This window comes from Callithrix jacchus, chromosome 14 (genome assembly GCF_049354715.1).
Source record: "Callithrix jacchus isolate 240 chromosome 14, calJac240_pri, whole genome shotgun sequence".
Taxonomy (NCBI): domain Eukaryota; kingdom Metazoa; phylum Chordata; class Mammalia; order Primates; family Cebidae; genus Callithrix; species Callithrix jacchus.
The window spans coordinates 51,155,001-51,170,526 of record NC_133515.1 but is presented as its reverse complement, the minus strand read 5'-3'; the positions used below and the strand labels follow the sequence as shown (position 1 = coordinate 51,170,526).

Sequence of the window (15,526 nt, the reverse complement as noted above, 5' to 3'; positions counted from 1 at the left end):
GGAAAAGAAAGGTTGATAGAAATGATAAAGCTCAATATGGATTAGTCTAATGTTTCTTTATACCTTAGTTCCTTATCTTAAAAGTCCATTCTCAGAGTTTTAAAAACTTTAACTCTCATTTTTGCTTATTTCCTTTATTGGAAAAAGTATTTCAGTTATTATTTATTACTCTATTTTCTCTTGCCTCTACCCCCATTTTTATACATTTCTGACTTTTGGAATTTTGTTATTTTCATATGACATAATGCCAGTAACATGTAACCCTCCAGTAACAACAAAAACAACAGAAATTAAAAATTTGCTCTTTTTAAAATGTATGAATTATGTGAACTGTTCAATATATCTTTTGTTTTTCCTTTCTTTGAAGGCATACGATGGATTTGCCAGCATAGGGATTTCTCGGTTATTGGAACCTTCTGATATGGTTTTATTAGCAATTCCTGATAAACTGACTGTTATGACTTACCTCTATCAAATAAGGGCACATTTCAGTGGCCAAGAACTAAATGTCGTTCAGATAGAGGAAAACAGCAGTAAAAGCACATATAAAGTTGGAAACTACGAAACAGATACAAACAGTTCTGTTGATCAAGAAAAATTCTATGCAGAGCTTAGTGATTTGAAGCGGGAGCCTGAACTACAACAGCCTATCAGCGGAGCAGTAGACTTCTTATCACAGGATGACTCTCTATTTGTAAATGATAGTGGGGTTGGAGAGTCAGAAAGTGAGCATCAAACTCCTGATGATCACCTTAGTCCAAGCACAGCCTCCCCTTACTGTCGCAGGACTAAAAGTGACACAGAACCCCAAAAGTCTCAGCAGAGCTCTGGAAGGACTTCAGGATCTGATGACCATGGAATGTGTTCTAGTACAGATTCAACCCAAGCACAGGTTTTGTTAGGCAAAAAGAGACTATTGAAAGCTGAGACTTTAGAATTGAGTGACTTATATGTTAGTGATAAGAAAAAGGATCTATCTCCACCCTTTATTTGTGAGGAGACAGATGAGCAAAAGCTTCAAACTCTAGACATCAGTAGTAACTTGGAGAAAGAAAAATTAGAGAATTCCAGATCCTTAGAATGTAGATCAGATCCAGAATCACCTATCAAAAAAACAAGTTTATCTCCTACTTCTAAACTTGGATACTCATATAGTAGAGATGTAGACCTTGCGAAGAAAAAACATACTTCCCTGAGGCAGACAGAGTCTGATCCAGATGCTGATAGAACCACTTTAAATCATGCAGATCATTCATCAAAAACAGTCCAGGTAAGTGAGTTAGAATGGTGAATACTATATTTAGTAATTAGTTATTCTCTGTTTTTGTTTCTTTTTGCTTTCATAGATGTTATGAATGATTAAAGGTGAAGTATAATTTCTATTATAAAAACTCCTGAGGCCAAGCAGTAGTGTGTGCCTGAGTCCCTGCTATTTGGGAGGCTGAGGAAAGAGGATTGCTTTGGCCCAGGAGTTTGAAACCAGCATGGGTAACACAGTGAGTCCCTGTCTCAAGAAAATAAAAACCTGAAATATGCCTGCTGTATATTTAAGGTTTATGATATAATTTTAAGCCTGCAAATCCCAATTTCAGTATTTAAGGATATTGTATAAGGTTATGAAAAAAAAATTGAAGGACAAAGAATGTCAGCTTTTCAAATAAAAATATTATTACTTATAAAAACAATATTCTACTATAAGATAAAGCAAAATGTTTCAATATTCCATTTAATAAGAACATCATTCTAAAAAATGTATAATGCCAATTAAATATTTCCCATTTAAAGCATTTTCCTTAGGTATTTTCATTGGCATTTTTAGTCCCATCATTACTTGTGGTTAAAAATCCCAGCAGCATCCAAATTTCTCCTCATGAAGTGGATAGTGTGCAGTTTTAACCTTTCTCTTACTGATGATATTAATATTTTACTGTTTTTACTTGAATCTCTGGTACCATCAGTTATAAGATATACTGTTATTTTATGTACCACAACAAAAAGAACAACATTGTCAATAAATTTACGATACATGGTTTTCCTCTCACTTAGAATTTTTAAATCTATTGAAAGACCTCTTTTAGACTTATTTAGGCATTGTGATTTGATCATATAACACTCTTATATATACATAAGGAGGAAATTTTAGGCAAAATAAATGGATTAAGGTATTCCTAAAAGTTTTTCGCATTTAGAATCCAACTCTTCTGAATCACTTTTTGATTTAGAGTTGTTGGTATTTCTGTTTTTTTCCACACAGTTATCCTCTGTGCCATCAAAAGCATTGTGTTACAGTAAATGGTTCTCAAAGCCTGATTTGGGGGCCTCTGAAGTTCTCCGTGTCCTTTTCAGTTAAAGCTATTTTTACAGTGATACTTGGGCATTGTTTGCCTTTATCACTCTCATTCTCTCGCAAGAGTACAGTGGGATTTTCTGGAGGTTACATGATTATTAAAATATGTTAACATCTAATGAGTTCATTGTGGCTACTTCTAAATGAAAAAAATATATATTAAAACTATATCAGATTTAATATCAAAAATGATAAATATCAATAGATAATAATACATATAAGCAGGAGTTCTTTGGGATCCTCAATAATTTTTAAGCATATATGGGGATTCTGAGACCAAAAAATCAGAGAATTTCTGAATTTATACCATTTCTCCACAACTGTCTGTGGGATTTTCTTCTAAGTCAGTATACTCATTGATAATAGCACTTTCTTGACTTTGCCAGAAGCTTTCAACAAAAGATTTTTAGACAGTAACCTGGAGTTATGTTTTTTTCTCAAATAGTCCTCAAGTGGTGTTGACTGAAACATCAAGGAATTGCCATCATGCCACCAGAAATACCAAGCAATATATATATATAGGTAGACAACCATGTCTTGACTGCCACCTGGATGACAGAGTGTAAGATGCTGCCATGTATAAGTTTTCAGAGGTATCAAGAAAGAATTTACATATTAGAATCAACGAAGTATAATAGCTGTTAAAGCAAGCCCTTGTTTTCCTAATCATAAACCTCAAATCAAAAGTTTTAAGTAGCTAAATCTCTCTGAAAGCTTTCAGGACAACATAATATCCACACATTGTAGATAACCAATAAACATCTAGTGACTGACAATTGCAAAAACTTGATGACCCTGACTTGTAATACTCAATATTCTTTTTCTTTTTTTTTTTTTTTTTCCCTGAGATGGAGTCTCACTCTGTCACCCAGGCTGGAGTGCGGTGGCATGATCTCACCTCACTGCAACCTCTGCCTCCGGGTTCAAGTGATTCTCCTACCTCAGCCTCCCCAGTAGCTGGGACTGCAGGTGTGCACCACCCCACCCAGTTAATTTTTGTATTTTTAGTAGAGATAGGGTTTCACCATGTTAGCCAGGCTGGTCTCAAACTCCTAACCTCAGGTGATCTGCCTGCCTCAGCCTCCCAAAGTGCTGGGATTACAGGTATGAGCCACTGCACCTGGCCAGATTTTTCTTAGAAACCAGATTTTTAAGGCAAATATGCTTAGTTGAAACTAGAAATTGATTGATGTTTAAAATTTAAACTGCCCTGGACTGGGAATCAGTGAGCCTGGATTCTCATTTTGGCTCTCCCAGTAATTAGTAGTGTGACATGTTAACTAGCCATTTAGTCTCTTGCGATCTTATTTTCCATGTTTGTTAAATGACGTAATCTTTAAGAACAACTTTAGCTGTGAAACCATCATTCTGTGATTCTATTAAGGTGTTTAAAGTTTACTGGATGATAGAAGCAACATCTATTGATAGTTCCATGTATGTTTTCCATTGGCCATTCATTGGCTTATTGGTCAGAATTTTGCTTAGGGTAAGTTTAAAGGCTTTTATTGACACTGGATTGGCAAAAGTAATGTCTAACTATAAACAGTGTAATATAGGTGCTGACATTTGGTAGGTTTTTAAAATTGTATGTACCAGCTGAATTTTGGACAATTAAAAATCTGTTTCTCTTTGGTACACAGTATCTCAGTTCTCAAATATACATCTTTTTACATTTTAACTTCTCTGAAATCAAGATATTACTTATAATAGGTAGTAAATCAGTTTAATTGGCAGCATTTGTTCTTTCTTAGTAGTTCATAAAATAATAGCAAATCTTACAATTAAGAGCATTGGATTGGAGGAAATTTAGTAACTTTAATATGGCTTTATATACTTAACAAAGTCATAATGTTGTCCATTTGGATGCCTAATACATGTGATGACAGTTATATATCTTACACATATCTCTTAAATCTTACAACCCATAAGATAAGTAGTCAAATCCTATTTTATATGTGAGAAATCTGGGGTTTGCAGAGTTACTTAAGGTTACATGATAAATGTTAAAGTTTGAATTCAAAAGCAACCTTGTCTTCAAAGTCTGTGCTTCTCCACTTTATGCTTATAACGTCTTTTTTTTTTTTACCATAATAGTATTAAAAAGTAATTAGACCTGAAATACAAAGTGGTCAACATTACTGAAGGACAATTTAACATTGTGCGTCAAATTCCTTAAATGTTTATCTCATTAGATCCCACTTTCAAGAATTTTTCCTAAGGAAATAATTAGAATTGTGTAATAAAAATTTACCTTTAAAGATTTTCATAAAGCATCATTTATAATAGTAAAAAATTGTATGCAACCTAAATGTTCAGCAAAATAATGCAAGGTAACTAATGTATGATATATCTATACAATATAATGGAAGGTAGCCAATTAAAAATCATGTTTTAGACTGGGCATGGTAGCTCAAACCTGTAATCCCAGTATTTTGAGAGGCTATAGTGAAATAATCACTTGAGCCTGAAAGGTCAAGGCTGCAGTGAGCCGTGATCATGCCATTGGACTCCAGTCTGCATGACATAGCAAGACCCTGTCTTAAAAAAGTAATAAAATAAAATAATTTTTAAAAAATATGTTTTCAAAAAATATTTAAGACCTTGAAAAAATGCTGAAAATACAGTAAGTGAAAAAAAAGCATGATTCTATAGTGATTATCTCTGGATACCAGGACTACTACTGATTTTTTATTTTTCTTATTTTTAAATAATATTTATTTTCTGAAATTTCTGTAGTGAATTGCATTTCTAGCCAGAAAAAAAATTATGTTTCTGTGCTCTTAAACACAATTGGTGATTTTATAGTCTTTTGGTGATTTGATTTTGGTGTTAAGACCAAAACAGTTCTTCACTGTCTCTGTAGCTATTTGTAATCACTAAAGACTATAAAATCACAGAAATTAGAGCTAGTGGGATTTTAAAGATGATCCCTTGTTTCAAAGATTAGAATATCGAGGGATTAAAACAAATAGTTAACATTTGTTCAGTGCTTGCCATGCACCTTTGCTCAGTACATTATACTATTATCTAATCTTTGCTCTGTCCTTCTGAGAGTTGGTCTCTTTTTACCCTTATTTTATAAATGAGGAAACTGAGGCTTAGAGAAGTTAACTTGCCCATAATTAAGTGGTGGAACTGGTATTTGAACCCAGGTCTGTCTGACTCCACAGTTCTTAAGCATCATGTAATGGAATGCAGTAAGTTTTTAACTGACCTGTTCTAGGTTACATTGCTTATTATTAGTGGAAGAGGGATTAACAGCCTGATGTCTTGACTGAAAATTCAGTGTTCATTTAATTAATTTTGTCTGTTTTTGAGACACTGTTGATATTGTAACCAGTCAAATGTAATGACCAATTCTATTGTGTCCTGTTCAACATAACTTAAACCTGTCATTATCACTTATACATTTTATTTGTATCTATTAAGAATTTTTGTTTAATCCTCTTAAAATGTCCTGGAATTAGGTAGTGGTGATGGTTCATAACCTTATGAAATACTAAAAACTACTGAATTGTACACTTTAAGAAAAATCTTTTCTTCTTTAAGATTATAGAAAAAAGGCTTTAAAAATAGTAAAATATAAAGATCACAAAGAAACAACAAAATCTGAACTTATCTTTAAAAAGATAGTTTCAAATAATATGAAATAAAGTAATAGCTATACTTATTTTCTTTGCTTTGAAAGTGATACTTACGATTGAACCAAAACTATGCAATGAAAAGGAAGTAAAAGAAATTAAGTACCATATAATAATAATAGACATCTAAAGCCAGAAGTTGGTTACTTAGTAGAAAACAAAGGAATTTGGACTATAAGGAAGATGAATATTTGTGCTTTTGTTTAATGCATTTAAGAACTGATTTCTGTTGATGGACAATATCTGTTGTTCTCCAAAATTATATTGTAAAATTATAGATTAATCCAGGAGAAAACTTTTCTAATTCTGATATTGTCAGTTGTTTTTATACAGATAGTGAGCAATGGAGAAGACTAGTTTTACTTTTTTTTAATGAAATATAATGGCTTTGAATTTTCTATAAACATTCTCAAGAATTTAAACATTTAATATTTTGTTAGCATTCAAATTTGGAAAACATGTTATCAATTCTATAAGACTGAAAATAAAACTCTGAACGTTAAAAAATTTCTTTGTCAGATTATACTGTGTTTATGAGCAAATGCTGATAATATATATAATATATATGAGCCTCATACCTAATGAGAATATGTTCTAATAAAATTATAATTAAATTTAATCAGTTTTAAACAGTAAAGATTTATTTCCCTTATATCAAGATTTACATATTAATTTCATGGTTTCTAGTAAATATTAATATTCTCTATAGGTAATCTCATGAAGCTACAATCTTATTCATGATCTCTATTATTTCAGCAGATTGTCTAACCTTTTATTAGTTTACAAATGTAGATTATCTGTTCTTTTTTTTGGCTTCTAATTTTGTATCTTTGCTTTTAAGCATCGAATGTTATCTAGACAAGAAGAACTTAAGGAAAGAGCAAGAATTCTGCTTGAGCAAGCAAGAAGAGATGCAGCTTTAAAGGCAGGGAATAAGCACAGTACCAACACAGCCACCCCACTCTGCAACAGGCAGCTAAGTGATGTAAGGAGCATTTGTTAAAAAATACCTTAAGTTGTTCATTGTAATCATGGGGAGGAAGGAAGTAATTTGCTTGTATTTTTGCTATGTTATTTTTCTATAGACTGTACATTGTGAATACTTGGTGCACTTACTGAACTGATAAAAATAAATTCATACTTTTAGGAGCATTCGATCATTATTTCTACACAGTGGTGTTAGATGAGGAAAAGTAAGATCCAGGAATATAATTTCCACATATATATGAATAATCTGGTTTTTTGTTAGTTTATGTTTTATAACTGTAGTTGTACTCTAAGATTGTATTTTGTCAATAGAAGTTAATTTTGTTGGAAATATTAGAATATAATAATGATGTCTATTATTTATTGAATACCTAACAAGTATTTCAGAAACAATAATTTTGATTTTACTTAACTCCATGAAGACTGAGGCCAATAGGGAAGGTAACTTGTAAAAGGTCACAGAGTCAGTAAATGGTGGATCCAGGATTTGAACCTGAGCCTTATTAGATTCCAGAGTCAGTGTACTTTCCTATCACATATTGCCATCCTTGTATTAAACCACATTTTTATACCTATTTTTGTGTAGTGCTTCACAGATAATAATGAACATATAATAATAGGAGCCCTTAAAATTTAGGGGGACACAAACCTCTTCAGGAATCAGAAAACTGTGACAGTTTCACCATGGCACCACCATGTATTACTATTTGTTTTTCCCAGAAAGAACAGCTCTATGCAATATAGGTAGGTAGCTACATGCCAGATTCACCTTGTTACATTTGTTTCACATTTGCCCAAAGAAGTACCCTGTTGCTTATGAGATTATGCTTTGAACAGTCCCAAGATATTTTCCCACCCTTCCTCTTTCAAGTTATCTGTTGCTGCATTAAAAACCACTGCAGGATGAGGCACGGTGACTCACACCTATACCCAACACTTTGAGAGGATGAGGTGGGAGGATCACTTGAGCCCAGGACTTTGAGACCAGTCTAGGCAATAGTGACACCCCAACTCTACTTACAGGAAAAACAACAAGAAAAACAACAACAAAACTTACTGGCATAAAACAACTATTTTATTACATTAATAGATTCTGTGAGTTAAGAATTTAGATACGACACAGTGGTAGTGACTTGTTTATGCTCCATGATGTCTGGAGCTGGCTTTCAGCTAATAAGACCTCTGCCAGGCTGTCAGTTGGAACACCTACATGTGGCCTCTCCATATGGTCTCTCTACTTCTCTTGTGTGGGCTTCCTCATAGCATGGTGGCTAACTTCCAGAAACAAGTGTCCCAATGGAATAAGGCATAAATATGTGGCATTCTTATGATCTAGCTTTTCTTAAAAGCAAAAGCACTTTAAGTTTATTGTAAGAAAGGAAAATTCTTTGCAAATTTCAGTTATGAACATAGATGCAAAACTCCTATAGAAAATAATTAGCAAATTCAAGCCAGAAGTATTTTAAAAGGGTAACATACCATGATCAATTCGGATTCATTCTAGGAAAGCAAGATTGTTTAATTTTTCAAAAATCAAGCAATGTAATTGACAACATTAACAGAATAAAGAAAAATCAAGCAGATATAGAAAAAGGTTGGAAAAATATCAGCATCCACTCATGGTCCACAGGGAGAAAAGAACCACAATTCTTAACCTCTGGGGATAGAAAGGAACTGTATTACTTAATTAATCTGCTAAAGTGTACAAAAAAAAAGCCTATAGCAAACGTAATTATGAAACATTGAAATCTTTCCATTTGTGACAGATTAAAAGACAGGAAAGTCCACTATCTCATTTCTATTCAACATCATAATGTTGAATAGAACCTAAGGCAAGAAAAAGAAATCAAAAGATATAACATATGAAAGGAGACAAAATTATCATTATTCATCAGAAGTATGATTTGTACATAGAAAATCCCTTCAAAATTACAAGATTACTGGACATAATATTTGAAAATAAATTCTACTTCAATAAAATAGACAAATGACCAGCAAGCACATAAGAAATATTTTTAGTGTCATTAGTTATCAAGCAAATGAAAATCAAAGCCACAGTGAGATGCCACTATGAGAATGACTAAAATTTAAAAGACTGGCAGTAACAAGTGTGAGAGGAATTTGGAGCAACTAGAATTCTCACATTTTGCCAGTAGGAATGTAAAATGGTACAACCATCTTGAAAAATAGGCCATTGCCCATAAAACTTACATAACCCCAACAATTCCATTTTAAGGTATATAACCAAGGAAACTAAAAACATATGGCTATTCAAAAACTTTCACACAAATTTTATAGCAGTTTTGTTTGAGGTATCCAGAAACAGGACAAAATTTAAATGTCCATCACCAGACAAATGAATAAACATATCCTTATATACCCATACAATAGAATACTACCCAGTAATACAAAGGAATAAGACACTGAAATACACAATAATGTAAATGAATCTTGGAGATATTATGCTGAGAACACAAAAGAGGACATATGTAATTACATTCACATGAAATTCTACAACAAGCAAAACTAATGTAGAATGACAGAAAGCAGATTGATGGTTGCCTGATGCCAGGGTAGGCAGAAATGACTGCAAAAGTATATGAGCATGAGCAAACTTTATAGAGAAATGTAAAAGATTTATAGCCTTATTGTATCTGATTACACAGGAGTATACATTTGTTAAAACATCAAATTTAAAATGGATGCATATTATTACATGTAAATTATATCTTAAAGTTTTCTTTTTAAATTGTTTATTAAAAAACATTTTCTAAATATTTACAAGAATGTTAAAAATAGATAATATGCTAAGAATAAAGCTAACAAGAAATATGCAACACCTTTAGGCAGAAAACTAAAACATTCTGAAAGATATTAAAGAATAAATAAATGGAGGGGCATACTATGTTCATAAATTGGAAGACTCAAATGTTTTAAACATTTTATTTTATTGAGACAAGAACAGTTAACTGAGAGCTACTCTTTTAAAAAAAATTTTTTTTTTAAATTGAGTGTACAATACATTATTATTGACTATGGATACAATATTTTATAGCAGATCTTCAGAACTTATTCGCGTTGCTTAGCTGAAGCTTAATTAGTAACTGCCCTTTTCCCCTTCTTTCCAGTTCCTGTCTACCACTATTCCAGTCTTTGATTCTATGAATCCGACTATTTTAGATACCTCATATAAGTGAAATCATGCAGTATTTGTCTTTCTGTAACTGACTTATTTCTCTTAGCCTAATGTCATCAAGGCTCATCTATGTTGTAGCAATGTAACAGGACTGACTACTTTTTAAAGGCTGAAGGGTATTTCACTGTAGGTATATACCGCATTCTTTTTATCCATTCATCTGTCGATGGACATTTAGGTTGTTATCACATATTGGCTGTTGTGAATAATGCTGCAATGAACATAGGAGTGCTAAAATCTCTTCAAGATCTTCAGTTTTTGATTTCAGTTTTTTCGGATAAATATCCCAAAGTGGGATTTGCTGGATCATATGTTCTGTTTTTAATTTTTTGAGGCACCTTCATACGTTTTCCATAACAGTTGCACAATTGTATATTACCACCAACAGTGTGCAAGGATTCCAATTTCTCCATATTCTTACCAACATTTACTACTTTTGTTTTTTAAATAATAGCCAATATTGTTATAAGAAATAAGCATGGAGTGATATCTCATTGTGATGTTGATTTGCATTTTCCTGATGATTAGTACATTGAACATCTTTTCATGTAACCTTTTGTTCATTTGTATGTCTTCTTTGAAGAAATGTCTATTCAAGCCCTTAGCCCACTTTTTAATTGAGTTAACAGTTTGTTTTGGGGGTGGGGGTTGGCTATTGAGTTACAAGAGTTCTTACTTATTACTTAAGAGACCACTGGTTTAAAACTTATTTAGCAATTTCTTTATTTTATTCCTCTGTACTTTGTTTCTGTACAACTAAACTAAGTCATTCTGGTGAATAGCAAAAATAATGAGAAGAGCTATTTTAATAATTGCTATTATAGTACTTAAATAGAAGCATATAGTGTGTGGGACAATGTCTGTGTACTCAGTGCAGTTAGCTACTCGTGAGACTTGTATTCAGTTCTGGGCTGAGAAAAAGTAAGAATTTACAGGGGATTCAGAAAAGGGTTAAAGGAATGAAAGCAAAGATCTACTTGTAAGGAAAGAAAGGCTTACAAAATATAAAAAAGATATAACTGGGAAGCTTAAGTAATCATTTGAATATATGAAGCCTCAAAATCCATCTGGTAGGCTGGGCATGGTAGCTCACTCTTGTAATCCCAGCACTTTGGGAGGCCGAGGCGGGTGGATTGCCTAAGCTAAGGATTTCGAGACCACCCTGGGCAACATGGTGAAACCCCATCTCTACTAAAAATACAAAAAATTAGCTGGGCATGGTGGCGCGTGCCTGTAATCCCAGCTACTCAGGAGGCTGAGGCAGGAGAATTGCCTGAACCCAGGAGGTGGAGGTTGCGGTGAGCCGAGATCGCACCATTGCACTCCAGCCTGAGTAACGAGCGAAACTCCATCTCAAAAAAAAAAAAAAAAGTCCATCTGGTAGCCCCTAAGAGAATAAATTTATAAACTACTCAGCATGTCCTCGTGTCCTTGCAAATCCTGTCCCCTCCCTTTACAGCCTTATCTCTTACCTCTCTCTCATTTTTTTCATTCTACAGTCCAGTTATAAGTTGCTTACTGTATCTGAAATGTGCCATACTCTTTCATTCTTATGTCAAGCATTTGCTGTTGTTGCCTTGAAATACCCATCTTCCCTTGATAGTCTCTACTGAAATAGCACTTTTATAAACACTCCCCTCATGGCTCCTTGCAGTAAAGTTAAATCTCTTTTCTATATCTTTTTCTGTTATTCTCTACCACAGCATACTCTCATCCCAATATAATTACCTACTTACAAATCTGTTTCTCTCGGTCAGCGGTCGGCTATTAAAAGTACAAGGACCTTGTATGCCCAGCACCAAGTATTAATATTTAGTAAATGTTCGTTGAATGAATAAATGAAGGAAATAGTGACAGGCTATTTTTCATATCCTCTGAGTGTCAACTAATAAAAAATGAGCTTAAAATGAAAACTTTGTTATAAAGAGGTTCTTAGTAGGTCTGTAAACAGGAAAAATAAATGTTTCTCTGAAGGTCTTTAAAGCAGAATTGAGCAGAGGAAGTTAGTGTTCCTTTGTCTGAAGTCAGTTACAGATAAGATTACTTTTGCCACTTGGGGACTTAAGCTTGTAACATTCTTTTCTTGCTATTCTCCAATCGTACATTATGATACCTTATATTGTTGTTATGATGTGTGTTTGCCAAATGCTTACACACACCTGCTTTTCCCATATTCTGGGACTCTGATTAGAGTTCAGCTTTCAGTTGTGCCTTGAATCACAGCACTCTGGAAAACAGTCCCTTTCAAAATGAGTATAGCATTAGGCTGCTAGCCTGGAAAGCTGTTTCTAAGACACTGAAAACAACTCTTGGTAATCTTATTGGGTGGATCCTTATGTACATATTCCATTTAAGTTATCCTCAGGAAAAATTTAAGTTGTAATTTCCCTCAAAGGACAACTCACCAACACAGATACCATAAACCTTTTAATTTTTCTAAATTGTTGGCAGGACTACCATTATATATTTTAGTGAATACTTGGTACAGCCACTTAATGCCTTTCAAGTCTGTTTACATGAAAGTTTATATGATTCATTCATATCTTTGTGTATTAACCTGTTTCATTTGCTCCCTGAAATTATGTCTATAGGAGACATATTTCATTGCTCTGGTTCTCTGCGTTTTGTTTCTTTTCTTTCTGTTCTTTTTGTTCTATGAAGATTTTCAAAGGTTGGATTTGACTAAATTTAAGTTTTAGGTGTGATATTTGTGTTTTTCATTGTTTTCCACGTGTATTTTAAATCATTTTTTAAATTACAACTCAGGAGTTTGGTAGCTTCAAGAGTCTACCCAGCAGGTAATCTAAAGGAGCCTTCTTGATTGTATAATATATAAACATAGACTCCAAGAAAAACTTTCCTTTTTTATTATTTTTCTTTATTATTCCATTTCTCCATATACTTTCCCCCAGATATGTACAAATAGAATTTTAAAAGCTAATCTGGTCTGTAATCCCAGCAATTTGGGAGGCTGAGGCAGGCAGATCACCTGAGGTCAGGAGTTCGAGAACAGCGTGGTCAACATGGTAAAACCTGTCTCCACTAAAAGTAGAAAAATTAGCCAGGCATGGTGGTGCATGCCTATAGTCCCTGCTACTCAGGAGGCTGAGGCAGGAGAATCGCTTGAACTGGAGTGGAGCAGAGATCGCACCACTGTACTCCAGCCTGGGCAACAGAGCAAGCCTCTGTCTCAAAAAAATAAAAATAGGCTGGGCAGGGTGGCTCACACCTGTAATCCAAGCACTTGGGGAGGCCAAGGTGAGCAGATCATTTGAGGTCAGGAGTTTGGGCTAACATGGCAAAACCCATCTCTACCAAAAATACAAAAAATTACCTGGGTGTGGTGGCACATGCCTGTAGTCCCAGCTACTGTGGAGGCTGAGGCACGAGAATCATTTGAACCCAAGAGGCAGAGGTTGCAGTGAGCCAAGATTGTGCCACTGCACTCCAGCCTGGGCAACAGAATAAGACTCCATCTCAAAGAATTAATAAAATGAAGACAATAAATAATCAAAATAAAATAAGAGCTAATCTGTTCCAGATGCTTTTGCTAATGACTTTGCATTGGAATATAATTGCTTTTTTAAAATTGCATTTAATAAACCCACCATTCCATGTAATAACACTTATATACTTGTATAGGTATCTGAGAGATATTTGCACTTGATGTGCTAAAGTTTAGAATTCATGCACTGTAAGAAAAATAAAGGATAACCGTCCTGCTACCCACACTCCTTGGGCTTTTTGTTAGCATATTAGTAAAGCACTTTGAATGTATCAGATGAATGATGCTGTATAAGTTTATAACTCTTTTAAAAGAATAAAATTTATTTTATATGTAGAAAATCTAAAAAGAATCAGGATGAAACTTCAGTCTAATTAGTCTAATCATCAATGAATTTATAAATATGTTTGTTTTTGTTTTGTTTAAGCAATATTTCTGTAGCATAAGAGTATGATTTGCAGATAGTTGTTAGGTATCTGGAAGCATTTTAGAAAAAAGTATCAGAAAGTAATTACAATGCTAATATAAAACAGATGTGAAGTTTTCCATCTACTATTTAATCTGCTGGCATAATGGCCCACCCATTACACTCAACTGGTTTAGGAGCCTTTTCTCACATAGCAGGTAGCAGAATCAAACTGCAAGTTAGCAACAAGTCTTGGAAGGTTTGCAGTATCCATCTTTAAAGACCTGAAGGAATGTTTGAATCCTCTAAAGAAAACAGTATACAGGGGAAAGGATTTTAGTTTGATCAGTTCTTAGTTAACTAGAAAGACCAGTAACCACACAGTGACTTTTTTTTAAACTCACCTTTGGAAATGAATCCAAATGGCTTAAGAGAACTAAGAGAATGCAAGTTGCTCTTTTGCAAATTAAACCTTTGACAGGTATTTTATGGCCATGAAGGGTGAGACTTCAACTGTGTACTTTTGATGTTGATTGGAAATTATTGATTTAAATGGCATTGTCTGTCATGCTGATAATTATAGCAGATTTAGATAAGATCACTAGATATTCTTTAAATAATAAAGGAAGCATTTGCCATTCAGTTGTTAAAAAACACTAAACTTTTTTTGGTAATTTCTAATAGTATCTTTTTTTGTAGTTTTCATATGTATGTGTTCTAAGTATGTAACATCATAAAAATATGTATAAGATTATACTTACATATTTGTGAATATTGACTGTCTTAAATAAATAGTCATAGCCTCCTAGGAATCAAAGCTTTAAAATTAAGTTCAAGTTAAAATTTTGTCTTTTTCCTAATTAAACATATTATCACTTCTACTATTAGGAAGAAGTAATTTGACTTTACATTTGTAATTTTGTATGAAAGGATATCAGTTATCACTTATTTAAAAATCTAAACCTTTAGTAACATACAGAGTGAGTTTTTAGTTAAAAAACCTAAAACCTTTAATAATATACAGATTTTACTTAGGAATTTTTATTCTCCCTATGAGCTGGACTGTCTGTGCCTAGGGCACTGAAATGAAAATATATCCTTATTTTTTATTTCAACACAATCACCAAAATGTTTCATGTATAAAATCTATTTCAGACCAGTAAGACACTTTGAATGTATAGCTGATCTTTTTATAGTTGCATTTTAGAGGAGAAGAATGCTGGCGTACTTCCATGTTCAGCATAAATAGCTCCATACAAAGCAGTGGTTTTTATTCCATATTATTTTAAATAATAGTTTATCTGTTATGTCTAAATGTAAGTTGATTTGAAGTCGGCTATCCTAACAATAGTTACTAGACTTCTTAGAAAACATATTGTTAGCTTGCTAGCATATCTTCAAAGTCATACAAAATACCAGCATTGATGTGGAGGAAAAAAACCTT

The 15,526-nt window shown here is 33.3% G+C and overlaps 1 protein-coding gene across 50 annotated transcripts in view; it reads left to right on the top strand.

The window, feature by feature from the left end:
• EHBP1 (EH domain binding protein 1) overlaps positions 1 to 15,526 on the top strand; it is a 388,496-nt gene that overhangs the window by 291,500 nt on the left and 81,470 nt on the right. For all 50 annotated transcript variants that reach the window (XM_035272471.3, XM_054244907.2, XM_054244906.2 and 47 more), the window contains 2 exons: positions 368 to 1,270; positions 6,830 to 6,973. In XM_035272471.3, coding sequence (XP_035128362.1) covers positions 368 to 1,270; positions 6,830 to 6,973 — 1,047 coding nt within the window. The remainder of the gene's footprint in view (positions 1 to 367; positions 1,271 to 6,829; positions 6,974 to 15,526) is intronic.